We start from the raw sequence: 19,254 nt of genomic DNA, 5'->3' as shown, positions 1-19,254 counted from the left end.
ACATGTAAGTTTGCCTAGAGTTAACTATATAAACAAAGGCCAAAATAGGAGCAAAAATAAAAATTTAGAGGTTGTGAGGACTACAAACCGGGAAGCCTGTGCTGAGCCCGGGCCCAAGATCAAGGCAGAAAATTCCACAACATGTACTTAAATTAGAAAAGAGATAATTTGATACATGGTAAACAAATATAGTTGGATGTATTTAGAATATATATATATATATATATATATATATATATATATATATATATACAGAGAGAGAGAGAGAGAGAGAGAGAGAGAGAGAGAGAGAGAGAGAGACTTACGTATTCATTCTATTCCGTTGCTTAATTTCATTCTTTTGTGTATTTATTCATTGTTGGGTTGAGGGTTCGCTTACCGAGGTGGGAAGGTAAGTGTCCGCACGGCTTAGGCAAAATAGGTCGTGACATGTAAGTTTGCCTAGAGTTAACTATGTAAACAAAGGCCAAAATAGGAGCAAAAATAAAAATTTAGAGGTTGTGAGGACTACAAACCGGGAAGCCTGTGCTGAGCCTGGGCCCAAGATTAAGGCAGAAAATTCCACAATAGTTTAAATTAGAAAAGAGATAATTTGATACATGGTAAACAAATATAGTTGGATGTATTTAAAATATTTTTTTAAAAAAACTGACTATAAGAGTAGTCGACCATTTAGTTTTGCTTTTCTTCACAATGGTTCAGAAAAAAATTCTATTCTCTCCCTTCCTATTTAAGTGTCTTAATTTGTCTGTGCACGAGGTTTAAAAAATAAAATAAAACTTTTGAATTTTGTGGTCTTAAACTTGACATGTAGAATTTTGGAATTTAAAAACTTATTAAATATAGAAAGATGCATTCTTTTTGGGACATGCCACAAAAAAAAAAAAACACTTAAATTAGGACGAAGAGTATATTATTTCAACTAACATTTCGATATATAGAATGATCCTTTTATTTCTTCATCACAAATTGTTGCTTTATTTTCTTAAAAAGATCTCATATCACTGTAAAAGTCGATGTTTAGGTAAAATACCAATGGTTTAAGAGTTAGAAAAGATAAATAACAAAATTAAACTTCAAAAGTTACAAATTTGTTAAAAAGTTGAAAGTTATTAAAAATAAATGCAAATATGGGATTAAGGAGCTGCCCACTTAGTAGGCACAGTTACATCACTTTCCCTTTTATTCTCCTACAGCCCTATCTTAATTAAGCAAATTGAATAAAATGTAAAGTGTTTTTTCTTTTATTTCAGAGATCTTAATATAATAATTCTTGAAAAGTTTTGATACCATAATATACTTTAGTGCAAAATCTAAAAAAAAAAAAAAAGGTTGCTAGAAGGACTTGCGATTTACATATGCGCGATTAGTAACAACCATGTTTTATGAACTATCTGGTTCAAGAAGAGTATCAAACTATACATTCTATATTTATTCTTTTGTTGAGGAATTAGTGAACTTACTTATAAATAAGACAAAATTTAAAATTTAAGAAATTGACACTTTGTACTGATGTTAGTATATTCTAATTCTAATTAAATCATATAGATCTAAAATATAAAAAGTAGCTACTTTTCTTAATTTAAACTTTCTTTTTTCTTTCAAAAAATGCATGTGAGAAAATAACATTCCCCCCCTTTCTTCTTGAAGTCTAAGTGGAATATTAATTTGTAAACTTTACGTCAATGATAATATTATTACTCTGCTATCATTCTCAAGAAAGTTAGGATCAACTAAATTTAAATAATTAAATCATGTCTCAATACAATAACGTAGCTAAAATAATTATTTGTTCTCGCTTTTATTTTTCTAAAGGACTGATTTTGATTTTTTTTCACCTACTATACAAAATTATGTTATAATATCATGCCTAAATTTATATTTTCAAAATAAAAGATAGATCAAGAGAAATTTAATTATAATCTTAGAATTTATATACTGAAAATATTATTTAAAGAATTCTCTTTCAATACCGAATGAGGTCTTCAAAGTTATTAGTATTATATTATTTTTGTCTTTGTGGATAGTTATTTCTTTTAGATGACATCATCACCATTTACAACTTTTTAAGCATTCTAAAGAGTCTTAATTTTTTTTTTTTATATTTTCCAAATTGAAAGTGGCAACCTAAGTAATAAAGAAATAAAATAGGGCTATTTATATGACACAAAAAATGTCATGCTACATACTTCACTTGCAAAAAGTTGAACTAAGGGGCCATGTAATTACCAAAAAGGTCTGGAAGTGTCTTGCTTTATTTGAAATATACTTTGGTATATTATGCAATAAATAGCAAGTACAAGGATAAATTTGAAAGAACACTTCTTTTGATTAGCAAGATGCTCAACTAAATAGTTGAGATACAACTAAGGATTACAAAAATCATTGGATTGACCTTATTATATATAGTAATATATAATTATAATATAATATTGGAATTTTTTTAGAAATATACAAGTTAGTCACTTACATTGCAAAAAAATAGCTCAAAACTTACATTACGAAAAATAGCCCAAAATATACAAACATATACAGGCATATACAAATATATACAGACACTTATACCAACATATACCAAAGATATACAGACACTTATACCAATATATATCAACATATACAAACATATATACAAAGGCAGAGAGAGAGCGAGAGAGAGTGAGAGAGAGAAAAGTTTGGGTCATTTTTTATAAGAATTTTAAAAATGGATTAATTTTGATAGTATTATTATCCCAATGAATATACAGTGTAATTTTCTCTATAATATTCGGATGTTTTGGGTTGTGGTGAGAGAGCATTTTTGTCATTTAGTGTGTAAAGAGATGACATTTGCCCTCGGTTGTAGGAAAACCAAGTGATTGAGGAAATTAGGGAATGAAGGTATCAGGTGCTATGGGGGCTCCCTCGTTATTTCCTCCGTGCAATTTCGGTCAATTGGCTGCTGCCTCTTCGTCTACTTCACTACAACCCCCAAGGCCAAGGCCAAGGCCAAGGCTTCCTCCTTCCATCTTCCTCAACCCCATCTCAGGTAAATCATCTCTCTCTCCCCTCCATCGACTCTTCATAATCAATATCTACACGCCGAACTAGGTTATGTTTTAACTTAAGGGACTGAAATGTGAAACTGAAGGAAACTGGTTACATGTCTATTAGCAATACTTTTTATTCTATCATCAACTTTTCAAAATCAATATCTGTGCGCCGATACTTGTGCACAAATATATTTCTTTTTTCCTTTTAGATGAATACTAAGGGACTCAAAAGTGAAACTACGGGATAATGAGTAGATGGGTAAATATTCTATTTTTCTGCTCCAAAATCAAAATCTTTATGCCAAGATTTTTGCAGAAAACATGATGCTGATCCTGTACATGATAATTGAGCTACTGAAATGTGAAAATATAGAAAAATGATTTATCATACTTTGTGTGGAATTTGCTCATATACAGCCTTTTTCATTCTATTTGTTTTTCTTTGGATTTTGCTTAATTCAATATCAAAGAAATAGTGTTTTTCATATAGATGGATCAGTCGTTTCATGAATTGTGTTAACTTTCCAGGGAGGAACAAGTTATTCTTACGTGCTGAAAATCTTCGCGTGGAACAAATGGATTTGAAGAAAGAATTTCCTGAATTGAACAAGAATTTATACCCCTCTATAGAGCCATATTCTACTGCGTTTTTTAAAGTTTCGGACCTTCATACTATATACTGGGAACAGTCTGGAAATCCTAATGGCCATGTGAGTTCTTTTTTTCCCAGTTTCTGGTTATGTTGGCTTTGGAACAGTATCTACTCATCCTCTTGAATGAAACCAAACTGATTGTCAAGCCGGTATCGAGTAGTAAAATTATAAGTGATAACAACCCAGGAAGGCTCAGATAAATTGAGTACGAATTACTCGACCCTTCAAGAACATCTTGAAATCGGTGTAGAAAGCAATAAAAGGATAGGTAGATTAGGGATTAGGGTATGGAATAACAAGAACTTTACTATGAACTAGTTAAACCCCTGAAATCTCTACTACAATCACTAATGAAGGATAGAAGAAAAAAGGGATCAAATCAAGTAATGAATGCAACTAGCGATCCCACAAAAATTAACTTAATACAAACCAAATTAACAATCAATTACTCCCTCCGTCCCTGGGAGAAAGGAAATGAACTCATGAATTACCTGGCAAGGTAGCAATCCAAGAGAGGTCATGGGAGAGAACTAAGATAACCCTAAGATAATCCTGAAGCTCACAAGAACGCTCATCATTTATCCAAAGGCTCACAAGAGCATTCATCAATATCCTTTTTGCTCAGATTTTCCTCAACTTTAAAATCTCCTAATCATTTCCCAACACAACTCCACATAAAGAATTGCTATATATTTCAAAGCCTTGACAAAGGAGTATGTTCAAACACAAAATGTATTTATGGTCAAATGTTCATCACAAAATGGATCGACACATTCAATATGCTTATGGCTTAATACATAAAACGCCCCCTGAGGTTATGCCCCAAATCCCTGTTACACACCCGAATGTTTCAAATGTGTGTCTATTACACAATTATCAAGTATATCCCCTTCAGTTTCTAGTCATTGTTATGTTTTTGGTAATTTATCCTTGTTTTATTTCTTCTGAAATCCAGACTTCGTTGAAATAACATATTATCGCATCCCGACTTGGAAAATCAAACAAGTCTGAGTTTTACTACATTTTTGGCAAGATCTAGCTAACTTGCAACTTGCTAGGGTTAGTGCTCCAGAGGTTCCTACTAGGTGGCCATTTTATGTTCTAAGGTTGCTCGTCTATTCTAACATAGCCTTTTGGAAATTTGGAAATGCAGTATCAGACAATGATTTTAAAAGCGAAAAGCGTTGAAAAGCATCAACATTTGTAGACCTTGATGGGAAAAGTGGGTAGCGAAGTGCATGCTCCTTTGAACCGAAGCTCACGACTTATATGAAATTAAAAAATACCAAACATATATGAATTTAGTTTTATAGTAGCGGAAATCAATGAGGTATTTGTGTAAATAGATATAATCCATGTAATCACAGAAACTATCAGAATAAAAAAACTTCATTCTTGAATCTACAAGAATTTCTACGAAGCCTTTCATTCGCTTCTCTTCAATGGAAGTTTCTAATTTCAGCCTCCAGTATACAATAATTCCGATGTTATCCCAACTCCTCAAAGTTGAGATTCAAAAGATTGATCGCTTCTTGTTGGGATCACTTTGCGCGTCATTATTTGAAGCACATGACCGACGTTATTTTGCTACTTTAGCAAAGATGTTTTAATGTGTAATCATTTTGAAGAAATGTTCCATATTTGCAGCCAGTAGTGTTTCTCCATGGAGGCCCTGGAGGTGGGACTTCACCCAATAACAGGAGGTTCTTTGATCCTGTCTTCTACCGAATCATTCTATTTGATCAGGTAGATATTATTAACTAAGTGCTAATTCATGCACTTTGTGCTTTTCAAATGAAAACATTGGTATCTTCCAGAGAGGTGCAGGTAAAAGTAAGCCTCATGCGTGCGTGGAGGAGAACACAACATGGGATCTCGTTGGGGATATTGAAAAATTAAGAGAGCACTTAAAGATTCCGGAATGGCAGGTGCAGATCGGCTTTTGTGACTGCTAGGTCGATGGTACTTTATTAATCTCTCATAGGTGTGAGTTTGCAGGTATTTGGTGGCTCATGGGGAAGCACTCTCGCTCTTACATACAGCATGTCACATCCTGACAAGGTCTACTAGTAATTATCTTTAAGTTCAAGTTTTGTAGTTCAAACTTGTTAGGAGGAAGTGATAGATTCTGTTCCCAATATTATGTTAAATCTGCGTTATTGCTAAAGATTTGAAATGGCCTTTCTCTTAAAGGTTACTGGTATCATTCTTAGAGGGATATTTTTGTTGCGGAAGAAAGAAATTGATTGGTTTTATGAGGGTGGAGCTGCTGCAATATACCCTGATGGTAAGCTTCTGAATTTCATGCATGCATATGATTGAGTACATAATGGATAAGGGAGACCAACCAACTGTACCTAGTGCAAAGCTGTATTGAGTTGTAGTAGAATCTGAAAAGTGTAAACTATCTCATCTGCTGCTGGAATGTATCGGTTACTAATATATATAAGGGAGAATCCCCAACTTTTGTAGTCCTCACATAACTTTTTTTGTCCATTTTACCCCCATTGAAGCTTTAATTACCTTAAAAGTTATCACTTATTTTGGTAAATTTGAATAACAATATGGGCTTTTTAATACAACAAAGAGTGATGATGTGTAAAATGTGATTGTGACACTACAAAAATCTATTTTTCAACCAAATTTAAATGTTTTTATCCATTTTACCCCTAATTGAAGTTTTAATTACCTTGCAAGTTCTCACCTATTTTGGTAAATTTGAATAACTATATGGGCTTCTTTAATGCTACAAGGAGTGATGATGTGGAAAAGGTAATAGTGACACTACAAAAAAATCTATTTATTCAACCAAATTTAAAATTGATCAAAAAGTTTGTTGTCTTTCTTTTATGTGGAAATGATTATTAAACTTGTTTCAAATTATTGTTTTTGTATAAAATTTATTATAGACAAGTAAAAAAGTTATCGTAACATTCTCTTTCTACCTTAGTACATGCTTAATTATTAAATTAAAAATTATTTTTATATATAGCTAAAAATATTTGAGAAAAGTAATTACATAGTTTTGAGAAATTAAAATATAACTTCTTTTAAAAATAAATTAAATTAAGAAAAAATAAAACACATAATGTTTTAACATGCTTTTTTTTAGGAAAAGGAAAGATTAAAGTAAGAAAAATAAATAATTTCATTAACTTTTCAGTTCCTTTTGTATATTTGAAGGAACATCTACAAAAGTATTTCGTCATATCAAGCCTTTTATTTATTTAATTTTAAATGCTATTTTAATTTATAAGTTAACTTCATTGACTTTATTATACAACAATTTGTAGCATCAATTATTTTTGATATTACTGAAATACCATAAATATTTTATTTTTTCTCAAAAATGGGTTAGTCAATATAAGTTTAATTGAGAAAAAAATAAACAAGTTAATCCAACACAAGGTAAAACTCAATTTGAATCATTAAAAACTTTAACCCCAAAAATTTCAGTATAACAAAAAGAGGCAGAACGTAACTTTGGTGCAGGTATTTGTTTGAAAATAAAAAGGAAGTCTAAATATACTCTAAGAAAAATGTTGTTTTCTAACTTACAAAAACTTTTATATGATACACTATTTAAGAAACATTGAGAAATTGTCGAACTACCTTTACAACTAAAATATAGTGTTACAAAAAGAAAAGAAAAACAAGAGTAGAAAAAAAAAACAAAAAAAAGGTTGTAAATATAAATTTTAATGTAGTTTGGAGCCCGGGCCAATTGACACTAGTTTTATTATATATGAACTTGAATTGGACATGGGATATAAAAGTATGAGAATTTGGCACGGGTGTTCCTATTTGATTTTTCCATGTGAAGATGACGAACAACTTCTATATCTACTTGTGGATCTTTGCAATACTCACTTGAAAGCCAATGTTTTAGGCAGTTCACTATTTCAAGTCTACAAATGAAATGCATTCTCCAGAATATATGTCTAATTTTGCAATTTCTGGCAAAGTTGTGATTGGTCTGAGGCGCTTCTTTTAACCAATCTTTTCAAGTAAGCAGATGGCTTACTCAAACTGTTTAAGCACATGTATTAAGTGGTTAATTGCTTACCTAAACCTGGGACACTGATAAGCGCGTAGATCTGATTGAGGTGCTGTTTTCACTTGGTTGGTTGTTTAATGGGACTGCAGATGTGGTTTTCAAAGTTAACGCCACTTTTTTTGTCATCTGTTACAGCTTGGGAGCCATTCAGAGATCTGATTCCAGAGGAAGAAAGGAAGTGTTTTGTTGAGGCTTACCACAAGAGATTAAATTCCAATAACCTAGAAACACAGGTAAGAAGTTGCTGTTTCATTGCATGTCCAATTTTCTTTTATTGTTCAAGATTTTTGAATATGTTAAAATATCCTCTTTTAAAGGTAGGTAGGAAAGGTTTAAAAAAGAAAAAATTAATTATTTGCTCTTTTCCGTTTGATATCCTTGATGTTTCACTTACACAACCCCTGAAACTTTCGAACAAAACATGCAGGTGTTGTGCTTTCTGTATAACTTAGTTTTACTTTTCTCAACAATGGTAGAAGCTCTTTTTATTCCTTTGTTAGCACCAGACAAGTATTGTTCTTAAGATAGAATGTTTGAAGTACTCATACCTACCGCACATAATCCACCATGCTCCTTTTTTCATAAAGAAGTCAAGATTAGGTGGCTTCATAGTTTTAAGAAGACTCGTGAAAAGATATGATAGCAAAGTTGGAAGCACAAAGGATTTTAATATGATAGGCAGCAAAGAATATATGACATCGGTTTTTGTCTGCAGACACTGTCCGTGACAGTTTCTGATCCTATTGCCTCCAGAACATCAAATCAACTCCACATATTGCTATAATACTATTTAATACATTAAAATACATGTTTGTTTGTCAGCATGCTCAAAAAAATACATGTTTGTTTGTCTCAAGTTCTTAAATGTTTTAGTATGCAGCAGCTAGGGCATGGACTAAATGGGAAATGATGACCACTCATCTTCTCCCTAATGAAGAGAACATAAAGAGAGGAGATGATGATGATTTCTCCTTGGTGAGTACATTTATGAAGTGCATGTGGTATCCGGGTGACCTTCCCCTTAAAGCATTGTTCTTTTGCATCTATATTCTTAAACTCTATCTAAGAGCTGCAGTTTTACTGTTTTCCGTATCTCTTTTATCTGCTGAGAACTTGAAATTACAATATATTTGGAAATTCAACGTGATCAATTATTTATAGTCAAAGAGATTGTTATCATTCATTATATAACATCAACGCATCTTGTTTTGTTCAGGCATTTGCAAGGATTGAGAACCACTACTTTATCAACAAGGGATTCTTCTCTTCAGATTCTTTCCTTCTAGATAATGTTGAAAAGATAAAGCATATCAAAACAATAATTGTTCAGGTAAATTCTTGAAGCATATCAAAACAATAATTGTTCAGGTAAATTCTGCTTTTGCTTTGCATTGCCTTCTCAAAGTTCAAAACTCCCCCAATACAAGAAGGCCTTTTCCGGAGACATAAAACTTCCAGAAGACTTACTTTTCTTCCCAGTGATAGATGAGATTTACCAGATAGATCGATTTGTGAAAAAATGTGATTGAGGACTCAAGGGTGTGGCCTAGTGGTCAATGAAGTGGGTTGAGAACTATGAGGTCTCAGGCTCAAATCCCAGCAGAGACAAAAACACTAGATGTTCTCTTCCATTTGTCCTAGCCTTGGTGGACAGAGTTACTTGGTACCTGTTGCTGATGGGAGGCGGCAGGTATCTTGTTGAAGTAGTCGAGGTGCGCACTAGCTGGCCTCGACACCACGGTTATCAACAAAGAAATAATGGTAGGGGATGAATGGTTGCCAGTGTTACTCTGGCACAACCCAAATCTGGCACTTAAGCCGTGATCGGTACCCAACGAGCTACTATCAATGCTACGCGTACCCGACTGTGCTGTGAAAAATATGCAGAAGCAATACTAAATATTAAATGTAAAACGTTCTCGTAATAAATATCTGAAAATGAGTAAAAATTTGAGGGAGAATCCGTAAATCCCAAATATCTTTGTGTCACGGAGCAACGAAGAATCTACGATACCACGATATTAGACGCAACTCAAAATGAAATAAAGACTGACTGTAAGTAAGATAGGAGCTGACGGCTCCACTTACTGATGGATGGCTCACCTCAACTATAGAACTGGACGAGCAACTCAGCAACAACTATGTCGCCCTTAATTTTTTTTGATTAAGCACCGGGTGTCCGAGTCTCTTTGAGCCCCGACTAATCCCGGGGGTGCACAGGCCCTCGGCAAGGAGTTTCCCGCAAGTGCACCACGGGTAATTCAGGGTTTCCCCAGTCCGATGAGTCAAAATGACCCAGTAAGATTCTCGACCCGCCCCTGTCTTACCCTTGGGACAAGCTTTGAAAACTATAATGCATAATGACATAATAAAGCTTTAACAAGTATAAAACAGTTATACAAGTAAGCATCTAAATCACAATATCAAATAAGATACACATATAACACAAACTGCTGATTATACTGCTAAACAGATAGATGTTACAACAACAACATACCCAGTGTGATCCAACAAGTGGGGTTTGGGGAGGGTGGGGTGTACACATACCTTACCCCTATCTTGTGGGGTAGAGAGGTTGTTTCGATAGATCCTCAGCTCAGGAAAAGTGTTTTTCAAAGTAAGTTTGAAAAAAACAAGAGTAAAAAGCTATGATGAAAGTATCGAAGAAAAGAAAAGTATTGACAACAAAAATAGCAAAGATAACCAAAGTAAAAGAAACAACAATAATAATAAACTTGAAGAATAAGATAATGATAGAAAAACCTCCGTTTCAATTTGTTTGTCTTACTTTCTTTTTTAGTCCGTTTAAAATAGATTGCCTCTTTCCATTTATGGCAACTCTTTTATTCCAATTTTCCATATGACATGTTTAAGACCACAAGATTAAGTGGCATCTTGGTACATTCTACATATCTTTAGTTTAAGACCACAAGATTGAAAAGTCTACCTTACTTTCTTAAACTCCATGCCAAGTCAAAACAAGACAAACAAATTGAAACGGAGGGAGTAATAGTAATGTTGGTAAGGGGAAGAGGGGGAGGATAGGGTGTCCTGTTTTGGTACGAAATAGAACAAAACAGAAGAATCAAACATATGACCAGATCTGTAAATCTGGTTGTTGAAACTATTGAAAAAGTCCTGGGCTTCGGTCGGAATCACCAAGCGAGTACCAAGAGCCAAAAAACTAGAGGTTGAAGTCGACGGGAAAACAGTGTTCGAAATTATAGAAAACTGTATGGATGGGTTCGGAATCACTGGACGACACTATGGAAGAAGAATCCGGCTTGAAAACACGTCAAAGCAGTGTCACGCGCCGGCCTGTGGATTTACGTATTTGTCGGAACCCTAACTTCTGGCGGCGCGTGCGAGGTCTTCTGCTGGAAAATGTGGTTGGAGTTTGGTCGCTGGTGACGACGAATCTTGTGGCAGTGTTGGTTTTCGCGTAACACTGATGCAGAAGAAGATGACCCAAATAAGATATGGACAGTCACCGGGAAAAAGGCACGTCGACTAATCTTTCTGCCCTAAATGTTTCTCACTAATGCTCTGATACCATGTGAGAATTAAAGACTCGGGAAATATTATTAAGACACATAATTTACATTATTACACTGAACCCTATTTATAGACAGTACTCTAAAATCCTTTTCCATGTAGGACACGATATAAAATCCTATACCCAAAAGCATAGAAATGTCCAACTCATAATTCTAAAGACATGAGATAAGATGAAAGCAGGTAGATACAATAATGCGTACTAAGTAAGTATCATCACACTGAAAATACTCACTTTCACAACCGATGCTATAAAATAGAATACATTGATAGAAAAGAGGGTGCACTGGTAGCTAACAAAGCATGACAGTTACTGCATGATTAAATATGCACATGCATGACATTTAAGTGAAATGCATGCTCATGAGTCATAAATAAAAAATGCTTGATAAAGACTCCAACTTTACTCAACACTAGCACACCCCGCGCCAATAAACTTGCCCTCATAGTATATGGTCCCCGGGTTATACATTGACTCATGAGGAATAAATCTTTATCCACGTGCCATATCTGCTAACACCCAAGTCGTAGATCACACCAGACTTATCAGCTCAAGTACATATGAAGTGAAAACATAACCGCTGACACCCAAGCCGTGGATCGCACCCAATTCATCAGCTAATACCCGTTGGCACCCAAGTCGTGGATCAAACTAGACTCATCAGCTTAACACATGTATATTAGTGTTGTCAAAGGCGCGCTTAAGCCCTGAAGCGAGGCTCAAAACATGTTGAGCGCTTCGCTTCTTAATGTGCGCTTCAGTGTGTGTCATCAAGGCTCTAAGACATACTTTTCATTGTCAATGAGCATTTCTTGAAGAGGAGACACTAAACATTTAATAATTCACTTTATTGTTATTTTTTTTTCCAATTTCTTTGTCCATATATTTGTTATTCATGTTGATAATTATTAGTCTTGGACTAAATATATATATTTATATTTTTTTCCTCCATTTGCGCCTTTTTTAATTAAAGCCCACTCTTTATTTGCGCTTTGCGCTTAAAGCCCCGATAGACCTTTAGAGCTTTCCTGCACTTTTTGCTTTTGATAGCACTGTTTGTATATAATGTGATTCACATATGCAAATAGTTAGACATATGAGCAATTTAAATCATTTAATCCGACATACATGTACTTTCAAATGTTATGCTAGCATATAAATGATGCCTATAACATTATACTGACATGATAGGATGCTTATAACAATCACCCTATATCTCGTATAGCATAGCAACCCCAGTTCCCGCATATATGCTCGTCACCTCACATATACAGGGCCCTAAATATACATAATAAAACAGATTCAATTTGAGAAAATCTCATTGAGGTCAAAGCCTTAACTTACCTCTGTCTGAAGCAACTCTAGCCTTGTCGAACCACCTTTCCTCTCCTTGGATCTATCACATTAGCTCGATCTATTAAAAAATATATTCTACGAGGTTAGATGAATTAAACGATATCCATATTACAATTTTAGACTAAGTCGAAGTCAACCAATATGTCAAACCAAGCTCCTTGGTCAAAATCCAAAATTGATTATGTTTTCAGGTTATCCATAACCTTACGGGTCCAAACCTAAAAGTAGATTCTAAATCCAAATTCAGATCCATGATTAAAACCCCCAATTTCACTCTCTTAAACAAAGGACAAAAATCCCCAAATTTCCATTTCAGATCCATGATTTAGGGGTTAAATCTACTATAGATTCATGTAAAATCATTAGAAATCGATAAAGAATCATTACCTCGGTGTTATATGATATTTTCCCTTTGATTGCCTCTCCAATCATTAGCTCACTTCAACCGAAATTGAGTAAGAATGTTGAAAACTCCGTAATTAGCCACTTTTATACTACAAGACTTTTCATTGCAGAGGCCAGCCTCGCAATTATGATGGCTCCCAAAATTTGGCTACTTCGAAAATGCGATCCCCCCTTCACATTTGTTGTCTCACAATTGCGACCCTATGTCCGCAAAAGCAGCTGCACCAGAAAAAATAAAAATCTGCAACATGTTGAAATGCGCCGAACCCCTTGGGTCCTAACCTGAATCACCCCGACAAGGCCCAAAACACCAAATGGACTTACGGGAAGTCTCAAATCAAGGAACAAGATTCATATACTGAAAAAGAAGGGTCAGGATGCTACATTAATTGGCATGATTTTAGGGGACTCTATTTTTTCTTCCCCTAGCGTAATTATAGGAATCTATTTCCTTTTATTGTAATTGATTGTCTTTGCTTAATCAATTAGGATTCACTTTTATAAATACTCGTTCGCATGCGCTGTAAAGACATTGAAATACATAAGAAGCCTTTTCTTCTTTCTCAAATTCTACATTTCCTTTTTCTAGGACTATGTGCTGAACTCCTGGAAAAAAATGAGATATCCATGTGCTTCATTTTATAATTCTTGACTGTTGAACACCTATAAAGATCTCATTCTCTCTTGTCATGAAGGTGGTCACGAAATTAGCTTGAGGCATAATAGCTCCCTAAATCTTTCTGTGAGGTCTTTTTACTGTACTCTTTCTGTTACAATCACAGTTAGAATTGGTAGACAATTAACATCACATATCTCCTGGCCTGACCACTTTTTCCACTACCTGCTGTGGAGTCTCTCAGCATCGACCACTAATCTTTAAAGCCAATGGAACTTAAGCAATTCAATTAACTAAGTGACTAATATTGTCCCAATGAGATTCAGTGTTGGCGAGTGACTTGGGTTCCACAGATTCCAAAGGCTAAAAGCCAAAGTACTTGATCCAGTAGTTTTAAATATAGATAAAAGAATCCTGAATGGAAAACATCCACAAATGTTGATTCATTCAAGTAAGAGAGTGCAATAATCCTTTCACACTGGTCCCGTAAACGAGTGAAATCTACCTTGTAAATATCCCCTGTAATTTTCGGATATATCCAAAGTGCCATTATGACTGCCATACACTGCCACTAACTTTATCTCCTCAAGCATTTCAGTTTGGAACCATAAAGCACCACCATAAATTTTGTTATCAGTCATCTGTCTAATCATGATGACTTAGTTACTGAAATCTGCTATTGTTCATTATGGCCGTGATTGCATAATATGATGGGTCCTTGGGTTGGTCGGAAGGAAGGAGGAAGGAGTAGGAGTTTTTTGTAGTTGTAATGAGGATCAGGATGGTGAGTAGCTGTGTGTTAAATGCCAATAGGGGCAGGAAGGAGAAGAGTATGATAGAAATGAGATCGCTGGAACAATATAAGGAGGGGATTTTGTTTAATTACAGATTTCTGAAGTTTAGTTATGCGATTTTAATATTTAATAGGGTATTTATTCACTTTTAAAATATAATTTTCATTGCCTCATTTTCCCTATAACCTACTAGTACAGTTTAAATGATCATACGAGTAAAGGGCTAGTCAAGGCTTGATCATATGTTGCAAAAAATGGAAGTGCATTAAATTTCCACAGTGCTTCTTGATGTGTTTATCTTGTGAGTTTTTACCTAGGACCACTACGTGCAGTTGACAACTGTGAAACTAATAATTGAACATGCATTTTCAAGTTGTCAGATGTGACTATGCTCGACTGTTTGCTTGTCATTATATATTGTCAATCTAAGATGTATATTCTGTAATATGTTTCTCTTTAAGACCCTACACTAAACTTGAATCTTATATATTCTGCATGCACTTGACGTAAATTGTATTCTTGCACAATCTAATTACAAAAAAAAAAAAAATCTTATAACACCTTCAGGGAAGGTATGATGTTTGCTGTCCAATGATGTCAGCATGGGATCTTCATAAAGCTTGGCCAGAGGCAGAGTTAATAGTAAGTGACAAATGATTTCCTCAGTTAAGTAGATTTAGTAATTCAACATATTCGGAGGGAAGGGGTTCTGAGACAAGACTTCCACTGTTGACTCTGGCGAGCAGGGACAAAAAATGGGGTAATTACCTTTTTGGGCCGCCCTAAAAAATAATAGCCGGCAAATGTATATGTTTTGTATATTAAGTACAAATATACATACATATTGTATACATAAATATACCTGATCATTATATATGTGTTGTATATTTGGGCTAGCGCCCGTAATTAATTTTGACTGATGGGCCAAAAATGAAGAAACACCCAGAAAGATCTGCCCACAACTAAACGTGAGGAGGAGTTTTTTTTTTTTTAAAAAAAAATTCTTAACCTAACTGAAGGGAAGAGGTTATGGGACAAAAATACCAAAGGGGCTTGTAGAAGAATTATGTTAAACTGGCAGTTGAGACATAAAACAACAAAAAGACCTTTGGGTATAACACTGGTAGATTTGCCTATATTAATTGATTTGAGATTTCTATGAAGAGTCGGGATGGGATTCAGACCAAATAAACATTAATTTCATGTTAAAAAACTGCAGTTTGATGTAATTTTGGGTGTAGGGAAGGAAAATTCATCCAAATCAAGACATGTACTTTAGGAATGAGTTCAAGTCAATGGGTTTTTGGATTTATCCTTTAGGAAGGCCATGGATTAAATCCACTAACCTCTAGGGATTTGGATGATACTGTTAGCACTATAGATTACCCAGAAAAAAATAATAGCTGAAGAATGAGGCTTTCTTTATTACAGGGAAAACTAATTTTTAAAGAAACGAGGCTTTCATAAAAGAAAGAAGATTTTACACCTTGCAAATGCAGTCATATCGTACCTTAAATTTTTGTACATGCTTGATTGGGGGTTTGGGCTTACATTTTTTCCCCATGTATAATAGACATAATATGATTGACAATGTATCTAGACTTGTAAATTATTGGCAACTGACAGTTTCTGCTGTGTGATAATAGATTGTCCCAGGAGCAGGTCATTCGGCAAATGAACCAGGAATAGCAGCAGAACTTGTTGCGGCTAATGAAAAAATGAAAAACATCCTTAATGGAGCTTTGTGAGTGGTCATTGAATTTACAGCTCTTTGCTCCATTGAAGCATTAGACGTTGGCATCGATGTTTGTGAGAGGATGAATAATAATGCATGAGAGTTGGTATTTTAGATGCTTTGTAGTCCAGTATTCTAGCTTTGCATCTCTTAGTCGATGAACTAAGAGCACCACACATGTGGAAGAAAAAAAGTTTGCCTAAAAACAATGCCGTGAGTTCTCTCCCTTTTTATGTACGGCTATTGTACGAGGCTAATTGGAAGAGTTCATTTGTGACATCATATGTAAATTGTAGGTGCAGCTAAAGTCTTGCACCATTTATTAAAGATGTGCTATTTCATGTGAGGAATATTATTGAGAATTGCAGGTGCAATTTCCAATCAAGGACACGAAATAGACAAATAGAGATTGTTTACCCCGAAATTAGGTAATAATTTGAATTTGTAAATGAGGTATAGGATATGTGGGCACTTTAATCTATTTTTCGATAAACGATGAACGTATGTGTAAATTTGCTTATAAATGACGTAAGTGTATGTAAATCGATGTGCTAATGATTCGGGCTAATATGTTAATATCGTGGATTTGAACTAAGATACTTATATATATTTCCGTGTAATATTGAAAATATAATTCTATGTATTTAAAGCTGTAAAGCGGACCAAAGTCAGAGAGAGTGAGGGAAAGAGAGAAAGCTTCAATATATATTCAAATACAATGTTTTTGATCTGAAGAGCCAACCCCTAAAAGTAAGAAAGTGCTCTCTATTTATAGTTTTCCTCTATGGGCACTTCATCATCATGAAGCCTTTTTAGAAATAAAGAAGCCCTAATATGGATAAGGTTGGGTCGTACGGTCTGACACTCGTACGGCCCCATCGAAACAGTGACAACATGATTTCACGCGTGGCGAGTGAATAGCGATTCTGGACCAACGGCCACGATCATAACGGTCGTAAGAAACCGGCTGGTCACGACTAACTCGGCTATGTATGAACCAGGACCAACGGTCGGATCACTCGGCCATGGAGAAACCGGACCAACTGCGCTAAGAAGTTATCCCCGGATAAATCGGACCAAACGATTTTCTTCAAACTTCTTCTGATCAAGCGCTAGTGTTTGCCTTCTTTCTTTTGTCGGCCCCCGGTCTCACCGGTCAAACGCTAACTCGATTTTTACGGTATACAGATAGTCCTCACACTTTCCGGACTAAGGCTTTGCCGGAGTAACGGGAAGTGGATGGATCACAAAACCGGTGGTTCCGTTGGCTCGTTCTTATCTTCTCATTTTGGCGGGAACAATTGTCACATCCTTCTGTCATCTGCCACGTGTCACACCCCGAACGGCCAATCTCTGCAACCGCCGTTATGCACGTCTTTTCAAATCACGTCTCATTAATTATGGGACACGTGGCGTCCCCCGGTTGGTCGGGATTTGTAACCGCCGTATGACCCATGCCTATATAAGGCCTTTACCGCCTTCCTTTCTTCACTTTTCACTTCTTCATTTCCACTTCTTTACCTCTGTTTTTCACCCTTAGTTCATCATCTTCATTTTCTTCATCGATTCAGCCATTTTAATTCCCATATTTGCTGCTTAAATCTGTTTGCAAGGAACTTGCTTAACCCTTTTCGACTGCTGTTTTTCAACTGAGAGTGTTGTCACGCTTCTTGCCATTACCATTTTCGATTCCCCTTCCAATTATTGTTCCTCCTTTCTTAACTTGGTACCTTTATCAAATTTCCAACCTCTTTTTCATCTATTATGTCTGCCAACACCGAGACCACCTCCCAGGACGTTCTCTCGGTTTCTTCTCAAGGAGCGAAACTGGTAACTCAACCGAAGGGAAAAAACGTAGCCGAGCCTACGACTTTAGACATAGTGCCGTCCAAGCCCAACTATAATAAAGAATTCGAAGCCGAGAAGTCTTCCTTGGTTGCAGACAGAAGGTACGATGTAAACATAGCATACACACGTAATGAAAATTTTTGTGATGGGCGACCCTTACTTAGGGCCGAAAACAAATATGCCTTTCGTTTTTTTTTTTCTCTTTTTTCAAACCAAATAAAATCGCAATATAAGCATAACGTAATATAAGGCGTAACGACTTATATATAGCCGCTTGCCAAACACATCGGTAGCATAGTACATACAAACACACCGGCTTACGCAGCCACTTGCAAACAGACCCGACATATCACACACTCGACACTGTCTGCAAAGTCTCTATCATAACTTCGAACACCATACAAAGCACTCTGACTCGGCAGCACTCCGGAGGAAATGGAGCTCGCCAATCCAACTGGAGCATCTTCTGCTAGCATCACCGACTCATCCGTGGGTACTGCGTGGCATGAAACGCAGCCCCGAAGAAAGGGGGTCGACGAAATATGTCTTGAGCATGTAAAGCATAGCATACATCAAACGAGGTCATAACTAAAGTAGGAAGTACGAAAAGTGAGTCGTAATAACACAACTATCTAAGTACTTACATCCGACACACAAATCATGCATACTCATACCGAACGCATCATAATCGTCATATGGAATGACAAGAACCGATGTGGGATCCCTCATCATCGGTGATCAAACTCATCATCGGAGAACAAACTCATCACACATCATCACATATCAAATGCGGTCCATAGGACCCGGCGGACGAACGTGGTCGCCACCCTATCCGGCGCCACAACACGATAACTCCGAGAAGATTTCAAATCTCCGTATCCCCGAACACAACACATCATCACAACACATCATAAGCCATATCACGGCAAAGATAACTTCATAAACGGAACCCGGCCCTATGGCGAGGTCTCGGAACCGTAACACGGATAACTTCGAATATATCATAGTGCGCACGATCATATACCGGCCGGGATCCGGTGAAAGAGGTAATACAAAACGCACGAACAGATCGTAAGTAACCACACGCATACCAGACATCATCACAGACTCAACCGAATGATCAAAACGAACCCTTTTTTTTTGAAAATCAAAATCATAGTCAAATCAAGTTTTCTCCCGAATCTTGCCCGGGACATTTCAAACCG

At 35.7% G+C, this 19,254-nt stretch overlaps 1 protein-coding gene across 3 annotated transcripts; it reads left to right on the top strand.

The window, feature by feature from the left end:
- The first annotated feature begins 2,790 nt into the window (after positions 1-2,790).
- LOC132035445 (proline iminopeptidase) lies at positions 2,791-16,563 on the top strand. 3 transcript variants are annotated; one of them, XR_009409251.1, is made up of 11 exons: positions 2,791-3,025; positions 3,558-3,739; positions 5,330-5,428; positions 5,500-5,610; positions 5,681-5,743; positions 5,876-5,969; positions 7,875-7,972; positions 8,613-8,714; positions 8,956-9,107; positions 15,034-15,108; positions 16,113-16,175. XR_009409251.1 is itself a non-coding variant. In XM_059425725.1 (11 exons), exons 1-11 carry the CDS (start codon positions 2,872-2,874, stop codon positions 16,212-16,214), a joined length of 1,194 nt encoding a protein of 397 aa, XP_059281708.1. In that variant the 5' UTR covers positions 2,792-2,871; the 3' UTR covers positions 16,215-16,563. The 3 variants fall into 3 exon arrangements, 2 of the variants coding, with proteins under 2 accessions (XP_059281709.1, XP_059281708.1); XM_059425725.1 differs by having other exon boundaries at positions 2,792-3,025; positions 8,956-9,069; positions 16,113-16,563; XM_059425726.1 differs by lacking the exon at positions 15,034-15,108 and having other exon boundaries at positions 8,956-9,069; positions 16,113-16,563.
- Positions 16,564-19,254: the final 2,691 nt, after the last annotated feature.

The sequence above is a fragment of the Lycium ferocissimum genome, chromosome 10 (genome assembly GCF_029784015.1).
Source record: "Lycium ferocissimum isolate CSIRO_LF1 chromosome 10, AGI_CSIRO_Lferr_CH_V1, whole genome shotgun sequence".
Taxonomy (NCBI): Eukaryota; Viridiplantae; Streptophyta; class Magnoliopsida; order Solanales; family Solanaceae; genus Lycium; species Lycium ferocissimum.
Note: the sequence above shows the minus strand (reverse complement) of the source record. Positions and strands in the feature narration are given on the sequence as shown.